The following is a 12059-nucleotide window of genomic DNA, read 5'->3' as shown; positions in this document are numbered from 1 at the left end:
ACTCATATGTGTCTTCCTCAAAAATCCATTCTGTTTCTAGTATATCATGTTAGTTTATCACAGTTCTTAAAGAACTCCCTTGGTCCTCTGCCTGTCCCCCATTGCATTATAGCACTTTTTGTAGAGAAGTGTTTTTTAATTTTTTAAATTCTTTTTGGAAGGGGAGGTAATTAGGTTTTTATTTATTTTTTAATGGAGGTACTGGGGATTGAACTCAGGACGTTGTGCATACTAGGCATGCACTCTACCACTGAGCTATACCCTCCCCTGCTAGAAAAGCTTTTTTAAAGAGAGTATTTAATACTTGTAGACTCTTCTTGCCTTTCATTTACTTCTCAACCCTTCTAGTCTGATTTCCACCTTTCTGTTTAGAACCCTCCAGAGGAACAGAACCACTGTTTGTTTAGATAGATAGACAGACAGACAGACCGATTTAGGTATCTCTTATCTAACTATACATATGTATATATAGAGAGGGGGGTTTAGTTTCAAATTGGTCCATGTGATTGTGGGGGCTAGCAAGTCTGAAATCTGTCAGGCAGATCAGAAGGCTGGAAATTCAGGTAGGACTGCTCTTACAGACTTGAGGCAGAATTCCTTCTCTGGGGAAACCTCTGTTTTTACCCTTAGGACCTTATAAGGACCCATACTATCAAAGGTTATCTCATTTACCTAAAGTCAGTTGATTGTAAATGTTAATCACATGTTCAAAATACCTTTATAGTAACATGTAGACTAGTGTCTCCCAAATCTAAAATTCCATCTTAGAATTCTCTACTGAGTTTTAGACCTATCTGTCCAATTGCTTAAATGTTGCATAGACATATCAAAGTTGGCTTGTCTCAAACTGAAATCCTATTCTTCCCCTCTCACTCTTGCTTTTGCATCTGTTTTATTCTCTGTCTTAGTTTGTGGTACCTTCACCCAGTTACCCAAGCCAGGAACCAGAGAGGAGTCTTCAACTTCTCACTTACATTTACCATTTAAGACTTTCTCATCTCTATCCCTGTCTCAACCAAGAGAGCTCATTTTCTCTCACCTAGAATCTTGTTGTGGTTTTTCTACCTCCTGTCAGTCTCTTTCCAACTCCTCTACACTGCTCCAAAGTTATATTTAAAAATGCAAATTATTTAAAATTCCTTTAGTAGCTCCTAATTGCCCACAGAATTGAGGTAGAATTCTTTAGCGGGCACATGAGGCCCTTCCATGGCTAGGCCTTTCCTGCTCTTTATCTCCCGCTTCACCTTACTCACCCATCTATTTTCAAGCCACACTGAAGTATTTATAGAGACCAGATTTGCTGTGTTGTTTGTTTCCTTTGTCCTGTGCTGCTGTTTCTTCTGCCTGGAATGTTCACTACCTCTATTACTTCCCTGCCTTCCTTAACCTCCACCTTGGGCAGCTAGAAAAATTATTTCAGTACCAAATTCAATTTTCTCATCTGAATAACTTTCCCCAGTTTCACAAATAGATTTGACTGTGCCTCCTTTCTGACATTGTTGTACACTGTTTTCAACTCTACTATGGCATTTATTACTGTATTATTTATTTTTGTTACCTTTCAATGGACTGTGAACTCCTCGTGTATCTCTACTGCCTGGCACGTAATAAGCTCTCATCAGATTTGTGATGGTGGTGATGGAGATGATGAGCCCAGTGTGAGCTCCCCAGTCCACTTAAATAAGGCTATGCCTTCCATATTGAGGAGTGCTGGGCTGGGACGTGTATAGAGGAGAATGGTAGACATCTCTTTATCCTCCTTTGTCCCTTCTAGAGGCTGCTACTCCAACTTTTAGTACCAGATTCCTTTTGATCTATACTTTTTATGATGTTCTGATACCTGTTCTCAGCCTTCACTTTGCTTATGTTTTATTTTGCTTGTATCCTTGGAGAAGTTAAAAAGAAAGGAAACTGTTAAATTACTATTGCAAATCTCCACTGTCCCATTTTCATTCCTTCATGGGAGAAATCATACATCAGCTTGTTCTCACGTGATTCTTGTGTGCCAAAAGAAGTCTTTTCTGAGCCAGTAAGAATTCATGTCACAATGACTATTTTTCCAACAGTTTTTTTAATCCTCTTATGTCCTCAAAATGTCTCTATGTATTTAATGTCAAATTCAAAACTAAACCAGTTTTGTGTTAATCCTGAGAGAAGAAATAATGGTTTTTAAAGATTGTTAAAGGAATAATGAAGACTTCTTGGGTTTTTAACATGAAAATTTCAGGTGACCAAGGGCCCTACTATACACACTGGGGTCAAAGGATAGTAGAATGGTCAGCATCTCAATTTAGACTTACTTATTACTTTCTACTCTAAATACACTAGTAGAAGCTACTTGTGGTGTAACTCCTTATATATTTAATATTTATCTAACTCTTGGTTTTTATGGTTGAGTTTTAAAATGGGTGAAGAATCTACTTATTCTTTGCCCTATACAGAATGTGGTAGCTTGGTTTTTTATTCCATCTGTCCTCCTTATCCTTTACTTAATTTTATCTTACTGTTTTGCATTGTGTTTCTAAAATAATGGCTTTGGCTTGTTTTTTTCCTGAATGTTTCTGCAGTTTGGTTTGAGTATCTGGCTTTGGGCACCCCTCCTGAACTTGGACTCCATCTGTACTTGTGACTTTTAGAAGGCAGAAATCAGTGTTTTCTATGGAAGATAATTTTTTAATATTATGTATATATATGTCTCTCCCCCTTCCTTTTTGGTTTCTTTTAAAAGACTGGGAAAAAAGCAGTTAAGGCAGTCCTGTGGGTATCAGCAGATGGACTCAGAGTTGTGGATGAAAAAACTAAGGTAAAACTTTCATAAGCTTAAGTGTTACTGCTCATGTTTTTTTGTATCCCTAATGATCAAATACAGTGCCATTAAGCTGCTGGAGTCACTGTGTATCCTTCCACTTTGTCCAAAGTACGATCTTCAGAGAGACTAGTTAATGTTCAGTAAACAAATTTAGTTACTCATTTACCTTATGAAAAATAGAATTCTCTCAGCATTTTGTTCTACATGACACAGCATGTTTAGCCTACTGGGTAATTTGTATTTAATGTTAAGATCTGAGTTCTATTTTTGTTCTTACACATTAAAAAAAAAAGTTTACCCCCATAAATTTGATGTAAAAGATGATGGACCTTTTATCACAGTTAAACATTTTTTTTTAAAAAGATGATGGGACCACATCTGAAATTTCTTCTTGTTCCTTAAAAAAAACACTTTATTTTTAGAAATACTTTTAGAAAGTGATATTTGAACTGATTAATCTGTTATTTAACTGAAAACTCAATTTAAGTGAAATCGTACAGCCTAGTTAACAGCTCATTTGGTTACCACTTACTTAGAATCCAACTGTATCTCAAATAATAAATAGCATTTTGCATTTGAAAGAAAGTGATCCTATATACCTAAATAAGAATAGACACAAACTCTGCCCTTAGCATGAGATATTATATAAGTGCAGTTAATCATTAATTAAAATTTTCTAAGAGACCTAAAATCTGGAGAAATTTTAACAAGAAAGCAGTTTAAAAAAAAATCTCAGATGTCACTGGAAGGGGGAGAAAGTCTGGCAGGTAAAGAGCAGTTTTGATGGATTGCTTGCCTGATACATTTTAAGTGGTTTAATATAGCTACATTTTTGTTCTTTTGACCTTCCTTAGGCCTTTTTTTTTAAGTTCAAGAAAAGTGATAGTCTTAAATGTACATCACAGGTGGAAACAACCATCATTTTAATTAGCTTATTTTTAAGAATTTGTGTAGATGAAATTTGTTGTATGTGGAGGCTGTTTTTTTAATTGCTTTATGCAATAGTTAGAAAGTGATGTTGCCCCCTGGTGGCTACTTAGAGCACTGCCATTAATTAGATTAGCTCTTCCCACGTTGAGCGATAACAGTAATTGATGATTTGTCACCCTGAGACCCATCATGAGCAGAAATGTTGTAATGTATATAATATATAAAGGGCTCATATTTAGACTATATAATTACTCACACATATTAAAAGAGAAATGACAGACAACCCAAGACTTGAAGAATCACTTTGCTGAAGAAGAAATTCATGTAATCAAGGTTATGCAGAATAAAATTATAATGAGCCACCAGAATGTGGAAAACTTTAAAAAATTGACTGGCAGGTTTGTGGGGCAACAGGAATTCTCATAGTTATGCTTTATAAAAGCCATTTTGTTTGATTGTATGTTTTAGCACCTACAGCCCTCACCTCAGCATCTAGGGATTTCAGGCCATTGAAAATATCACACAGAAGAGCCTCAAGATTAAAAAAAAAATGTGTAATATTTATACAATGTATATACTATGCTATTGAGCAAGTATATAAACAGAGAGAGTCATACTCAAATGATCAGTAGGTTAATAAATACATCGAACTGTTCTGGAGATGATGTTATTAAATATGAGCTATATGGAAATTGGATTAAATTAACTGATTTACATATATTGTAAAACTGAACAAGGAATTTACCATGATAAAGCTAGACCCAGCAAGCATGTATTTTAGAACATGAAGAGGAAGTGTGAGGGAGGACTTTGGGCAGATTGCCTCTTATGATCTCTTCTGGGTCAAATTCTTCATGTTCAGACTTCTGGCTCAGACCTAGCTATTCCATTGCCCTGATGCATTAGATGGAGGGGTTTTGTGTTGTGAAACGAACATCCTGTGTTTCTTCTGAGAAGCTTGAATAACCTCTTAAGTCCTCTTTCTTTGTGCTTCCCCTCTTCTAGGACCTCATAGTTGACCAGACAATAGAAAAAGTTTCTTTCTGTGCCCCAGATAGGAACTTCGATAGAGCCTTCTCTTATATATGTCGTGATGGCACAACTCGGCGCTGGATTTGTCATTGCTTCATGGCTGTCAAGGACACGGTGAGTCCGTCAGTGTGGATTTCATCATGACTAGCCTCAGTTCACCAAGCTCCTTTCGAATTGGCTCAGCCAAGCAGTTTCCACATTTTTAATAAGTATGTGCTGTTTCAGCACTTGGAACTGCCTAAACTAGCTTGCTTTCCCGCCTTTTATTCAAGTAGTTCAGTAGTTCACACTCTTGGTGCAACCCTGCAGCTCACAGAGCAAGATCATTGGCTGAGATCCAGGGTCATTAAAGGAAAGTGAAAGTGCTCTGGTGACCGTGGCTGCTAAACTTTATTTGAAACTTTTCATTATTAGAACAATTTTCAAGATTCTTACATGTATTTGTTTACTGACTCATCTGGGTATAAGATACTGGCATTTGAAAGGTACTTATAAATTCCTTTGCAGAGAGACTCTACCACAAATGAAAGAACTGAGTTGGAGTATATTTTCAATTAATTAAAAAAAATAGAAATACTAAATTATGGTACAGTGAACTCTGCTACAAATTGCTACATAGCAGAAATTTGGGGATTTGTTTAAAAATAGAGAATAATCTAATCTATCACCCTTCATATAAATTATCCAAAATTCTGACATAAAGGCAAGTCTCTTAGATGATGATGATCTTAACCATAGTATAGTATTGAGTGTGTAATTTCTGAGTATTTAAAAGTCCAAACAGAGTAAGGCAGTGTAGCCATTCATGAAGGCTACAGCTCAATAAAGCCTTGCCAAGGCTTCACCTGGAAGGTGACCATTTTTAAGAGTATGGTGGCCATACTCTAAAATTGACCAAAAGGTTTTCTTAAAGCTCTTGGAGAGAGTTGTGTAAACAAATATTATGAACTCAGCCTCTGAATCAAATATGATTCCAGTCCTCATTCTGGTTCTTACTAGCTGTGGGATTTGGGGTGAGTTTTTTTTTTAACATTTTCTGTCTTCATGTCTCCTTCCAATAAGATGGAGGTAACAGTTGTTAAGACTAAATTAGGTAGCGAGGATAAGCACTCTTAGCACAGAGGCTGATCCACAGTAACTGCTCCAAAATTGTGATTGGTATTGTTAAAGCTGCTCCTCCTTGGTTTGACCAAGTGATTTGAGAATGAGCTGAAGTAACTAAACTATGCTTTCTTCCTCTGTCTCTCAGACCTTAAGTAAGCCACAAAGCAGCGTATTTTGCTATCACTACGCTCACAAAACCCAAAGAGTTAGAGAGCTTCACTATGTTAATTTTAAAACCATTTTGTTGTCAAATGCTGGTCCTTCAGGCTATCTGACTGTCCTTGGCCAGTGATTCTCCTGTATCAGAATCACCAGGAGAACTTGTTAAAACACCCCCAAAGTTTTTCATTCAGTGCATCTAGGGTAGAGCTTGAGGGGGTCTGTCTTTAAGAACTGCTGTAAGACCTAGGAGAAATAATAAGCTTCCTTGACCTAAAGTTCTGTCCTTGTAATAGAGCTGTGTTCAAATGCAGACAGGTTCTAAAATTCTTTTGGTACTCTCTCCTGTTTCATGCTTCAATGCCTACCCTTTTATCCTACTAAGAAGTTAGATGGAAACGCATGTGGATTCATAAAGAGTAAGTCTGTTAGTCTTTAAATAAGCAGTCATGTGAGATTTTACAGTTTACAGTCATGTGAAATCTTAGGGACAAAGCATCTCAGACATTACCTCTCCTTATGCTATCTGATATTGGCATATAAAATCCAGGGAAATTACTGACTCAGAGCCATATGTAGCAGCAGCTGCACACAATGTGATTTTGGAAACTCCACAAAGGGCTCCCTGTTCTCAAATATCTCCTCACTGTGAATGATGCCAACAGTTATTATATCATCTCTAACTTTTTTATTCCATAATTAGGGATATAGTTTAAAATACAGATAACCCTAGTAAAAATAATCCACTGAATTTATTAAATTTACTCTAGGTAATCCCGTGTATCTTTAAACCAGTATTTGGTTTGTATAAGCCCTCCTGTCAAATACAAACAAACTGAGTTTATCTGTTTAATTCCTTTGTAACTAGAAAGTGTGGATGAAAACATGCTTTAACTTCCACCTGTGTGTGGTTGGGAGGTAGAAGTGGAGTTAGAGGTACAAAAGGAGAGGGAAGCTATGGGGAAGAGCCTGCAAGCCCTGAGGGCCCAAGCGGGGCAGGGGGAAGCATCAGAAAGGGGAGATGGAGAAAGCTAAGGTTTTCTCTGCCTGATTCCCTTCTCATCGCTGGAGTTGCATTTATTTATCTGAAGTTTTAAGTTTGCACCTTTTGTTCCTAGACATGTTGACAGTATTTAAGCTCCGAAATTTGCCCTGCCTCTCCAGTGGTTTCTTAGAAATGCTTGGTAAATACTCCCACTATTCCCCTAAATGACAAATAGAAGTTTGCGTGTCAAGACTTAGGGCTTGGAACCTTGAGCAGTGTCCTCTCAGCTGGTGGCCAGAGCTAACATGAGTGACAGAGGGAGCCTGACTAATAAGGAGGTGTCTGTGGCTGCTCACAAAGCACAGGTCACTGATGGTCGCTTTACCAGTGCCTACTACAGTGAAGGATCATAAGCATTACCTAAGGTAATTACTCATTTAAATTAATTTGGCATGTTAATTTACTAAAGTCTAATTTTAAGCTGGAGTTCCTAACATTTTTCCACGTGTGAAAACAGACTTATTTGTGGTCCAAGCTGACTTGTAGTTGTTGACACCATAACTCTTAAGTTTTTTAAACCTTCTGTTATATACAGGGTGAAAGGCTGAGCCATGCAGTGGGCTGTGCTTTTGCAGCCTGTTTAGAACGGAAGCAAAAGCGGGAGAAGGAATGTGGAGTGACAGCTACTTTTGATGCCAGTCGGACCACTTTCACAAGAGAAGGATCATTCCGTGTCACAACAGCCACCGAGCAAGCAGAAAGAGAGGAGATTATGAAACAAATCCAGGATGCCAAGAAAGGTACAATCTGTTCTACTATGATGTATGTTTATTTAAATAGTTTTTCCCAACAGGTTAATATTTGGAAGCTGTCAGGGGCAAGCTTTTTCACAGAGAGAACTCCTACTGGTACATATGAAGACCTTAAGAACACAGCTGAAAATCTAAACAAAGTCCTTTCTTTTAGAGTGATTTGTCTAGTAGCTTCAAAGTGTCTGCTCTTTCCATTACGTTAAGCTACCAGGAAAGCTACTGGGGAGAGTGCAGTTGAAGAAGCTGCAGAGACATTTAAAAGCAAAATTGGGAAAACTTACATCCTGGAACAGATGTTTAATTCTCATGCATCTGATCTCTGTGAGAAGCAAATGCTTCCAAGGACCTACATCTTGAAGGAGGAAGTACAAGTCCCAGGTTTAGGCTGCAGAGGACCCACTGACGGTGATGCCGGGTGTAAGTGGAGGCAGAGGTTTCTCAGTGATACTCTTCTTGGATTATTACTATTTTTCAGTGTTCTAGTGAAAAAAGTCCACAGATTTGAGAAGCTAGCCCCTAACTCATTATTCCCTGGCTCCATTAATTTTAGTACGTGGTTTTGCAGAATGTGAGTGTTTTCAGGTGCCCATGGCAGCAGAGCAGAAACGCCCCTACAGGTGTTCAGGTTGCTCAGGAGCTGCTGTCTGGAGTTGGGTCGGGCATACTTAGAGCTGAGGGATAGAGCCTAGGGGGAGTGCTTCGCTTTCTTGTGTAGAACTAGGGTTGAAACCAACAAGGAATATTTTGGATTTAAACAGTTCAGTTTAAATGTACATTAATGTAATTTTGCTAGGTTTTTTTTTTAATTCTAAACTAGCCATTTTAGATAATATCATTAATCTAATACTGACCCAAACAGCTCTAATTTTTTTAAGCCACAAAGATCCATATTTTTATTTGAAACTAAACAATTGATTATGATTTGTTTCCATTTCTTATAAACATTTGTGCCAGAATACCAAAGAATAAAAAAAATGCTGTTTTAATTAGAAAATGTAATATGTGTAGCTGTTACTTAGTGTGCTTCAGTGATTTTTCAGACGGATTTTAATACCACCAAATAATACGTTTTGTTGCCAAGATTGTTGAGTCCTGACATCTAACGGGATTGCAAGGGGAGAGGAGTTGATCAGAATGGGACTCACATGAAAACAGTCTTGTATTTAAGTTTACTCCAGTTTAAATTTTTACTTCTGTATGCTTTTATTCAGATGAGCCACAAACGCGTATTGTCCATGACCTGATGTCTTCTTTGGGGCATTCTTTAACATCTAGTCAAACTTACGCTTATTTAGATCTTTCTGACTCTGCCACTCCCGAAGTCCTCTCCCCCAAACAAGCAAACAGACATTGAAAACTATGAACCATCATTCTTTAAAAGACCTCACATTAGAAGTTCATAGGTTCTATTTTTTTTTTTTTAAATCTTGTTCAAAGTCTTATGTTATAAATCACTGCATGGGAACCAAAGATCTAATATTCATATCTTGGTAGATATATTATACCATGTACCATGTAGTAGATTATTAAACCTTTTATTTGTCTGAAAAATAGGAGATCTGATCTGCTTATAACCTATCTTTTAAGAGATATGGAGAAGGAAAAAAAAAAGAGAGATATGGGGAAGGAGATGGGTAAAAGGACCTAGGAGGGTTTGTTAGTTCCTCAGCTATTTAAGCCAGATTATTTGAAAGCATTGCTAAGGTCCCTTCTCTTGACTTTCTTGAGCTGAAACAGATAAGACACTTGTTGGTTCATCGGTGGCCCCTGGCAACACTGTCCCATCCCCATCCTCTCCCTCCTCTCCCACTTCGGATGCCTCTGCCTCTCTGGAGATGAACAATCCTCATGCCATCCCACGCCGGCACGCACCAATTGAACAACTTGCTCGCCAAGGATCTTTCAGAGGATTTCCTGCTCTTAGCCAGAAGATGTCACCCTTTAAACGCCAACTATCCCTGCGCATCAACGAGTTGCCTTCCACTATGCAGAGGAAGACTGATTTCCCCATAAAAAATGCAGGTAATGCAGCACCCACCTAACTCACTGGGTGCTCTGGCACTGAAGCATTGTCATCACTTCCAGTGGAGACACTAATCCCACTGAACTAGCCACCCCTCTCTCTCGCTGAGGCTGGCTGATGGTTGTACATATCTTGTGTTATTTCCCATTGAGAGAAAACTGAGGCTCACTGAGGGGGATGTGCATCATTCATTTCTCTTCAACAAGTAGGTAACAGCCATGATGGGAATTCCTAGCCTGAGGTTTGTGGTTTGTCCTGATGAAAGTGTACCTGCTTCCAAACATCAAGGGTCTCAAGTTTCCATTCTCATTCTGCCATTTGGGACCCAGCAGGGAATTAATTTAAAAGGCTTTGGAAACACATCCAGGTAAATAGCATTACTGTCAGATGTGCCAGAAGAAATGGGTAAGTTCTCTTTGTCCTTGTGGCTGGTTGGCTCCATAGGGAAGAAACTCTAAACGGGTCTCCTGTATAAATCTGAGACCTGTTGTTCATCAGACAGTGGGCTTGCTCACACATATTCATTACCTTTCAGAACTGCCACACAGGCCTTTGTGCGGCCTCTGTGCAGCTGAGCCAGCCCCGGTAGCTCTATCCTCATCATACGATCCGGAGCTAAGTGTCACATCTAGCCAGGGCTTTTATTAGGCTCTATTTTACTTCACTCTGAGATGTGTTGAACCAGTGCTATAACAGAATATGAGGAAGCTGTGTCTCATTAGGGCACTCCTACTGATGATGGTACAAAAAGTACAGAGAGTTAAGTTTGTTGATGGATAAAACTAGGCCTAAAGAACAGTTGGACTAGATTTCATTCCTGTAAAAACTGAAACTATGGCTGCTTCAAGTACCTTGTTTTCTGTCTCCCTCTGGAGCAGATGGGAAACAAAAACTATTACTCTCTTTTCACAGTTGAGCAAACAGAGGTTCAGCACATATAATTAGCTTCCTCCATGATACAGAAGTATCCCGGGGTCAATATTAAGAACAGAGCCTCTGGAGTTCTGGACCTCGGTTCACTTTTTCATGTTATCTCAGTCCATGTACTTGGTACTTTGGAGAAAAATCAGAGTGATGACATTGTCATAGTTTATTATAGGGAAAAGGACTGAGCATCCACTGGTGCCCCTGACTCTAACTTATTTTATTGGGGAGAGGGTATAGCTCAATAGTAGAGCATGTGCTTGGTGTACGCGAGGTCCTGGGTTCAGTCCCCAGTACCTCCATTAAAATAAATAAATAAATAAACCTAATTAACCACCCCCCGCCCCTCCCCCCAATTTTTTTAACTCATTTTCTGACAAGAGTCACCAAAAGGCTTCAACTTTAACTTAGACCACAGCCTTGGAAACTGGTTGGAGGACAAACAGGTTGCAGATGTCTTCCAGAAAGATCTTGCTAACTTGGCACAGAGATCTTGAACATCCTAGCACAAAAAGAAAACAGGTTCTGAACAGTGTCACACAGGAGAGGAAAAGAAACCTGGGGATTTCCAAGGGAGGAAGATAGACTTAGTACATGAATTGTTAATCATTTTATATTTTCTTGTGAAAGTCAATGGATAATAGTCACTAAGGTTTTTGAAGCTGCTTTTATAGCCCCACAGCCCCACCTGACAATTGAGACTTTTCTTTCTACAAATAAAAGATGCAGTATAAAATGCCACCTTGCATCATACTGCTCTGTTTGAGGATCGTTCAGTTTTTCTCTCTGGACCTATCTTCCGTTTGTCTTGCAGTGCCGGAGGTGGAAGGGGAGGCGGAGAGCATCAGCTCCCTGTGCTCACAGATCACCAGTGCCTTCAGCACACCCTCTGAGGACCCCTTTTCATCCGCCCCAATGACCAAACCAGTGACAGTGGTGGCACCACAGTCTCCTGCCTTTCAAGGTTGGTGCCCGTTTAGCCTGCTCAGCTGTTCTCTTTGAAACTAGTACTTCTATGACACTGCTCACTAACTGTAAGTTGGCATCCTGAGTTTCCCAAGAGCTGGTCAGACCCACTAATTTCCCTGTTTGGTATTATCTCAGATTCATTAATTTCCCTTTCCAACAGTGTCTTTGTGCTCAGTTCCCCTTCCTGTTTCCTGAGATGTGTGCATTTGTCATTTTGCACGTACCTCCTCATCTTTCATCCCATTCTATTCAGGAGCTTCTCTAGTCCCAACCCACTGCTTTACTTGCTACTTAACTGTTAAGAGTCAAGTA

The 12059-nt window shown here is 39.0% G+C and overlaps 1 protein-coding gene across 10 annotated transcripts in view; it reads left to right on the top strand.

Moving 5' to 3' along the window:
• NUMB (NUMB endocytic adaptor protein) overlaps positions 1-12059 on the top strand; it is a 157378-nt gene that overhangs the window by 140195 nt on the left and 5124 nt on the right. For 8 of the 10 annotated variants that reach the window (XM_064486097.1, XM_031454007.2, XM_031454008.2 and 5 more), the window contains 5 exons: positions 2729-2803; positions 4745-4885; positions 7615-7819; positions 9560-9853; positions 11593-11742. In XM_064486097.1, the coding sequence (XP_064342167.1) occupies positions 2729-2803; positions 4745-4885; positions 7615-7819; positions 9560-9853; positions 11593-11742 (865 nt within the window). The remainder of the gene's footprint in view (positions 1-2728; positions 2804-4744; positions 4886-7614; positions 7820-9559; positions 9854-11592; positions 11743-12059) is intronic. The other 2 variants (XM_031454002.2, XM_031454005.2) reach the window with 1 other exon arrangement.

The sequence above is a fragment of the Camelus dromedarius genome, chromosome 5, assembly GCF_036321535.1.
Source record: "Camelus dromedarius isolate mCamDro1 chromosome 5, mCamDro1.pat, whole genome shotgun sequence".
NCBI lineage: Eukaryota > Metazoa > Chordata > Mammalia > Artiodactyla > Camelidae > Camelus > Camelus dromedarius.
The sequence above is the reverse complement of the archived record's forward strand: the minus strand, read 5'-3'. Positions and strand labels throughout refer to the sequence as shown.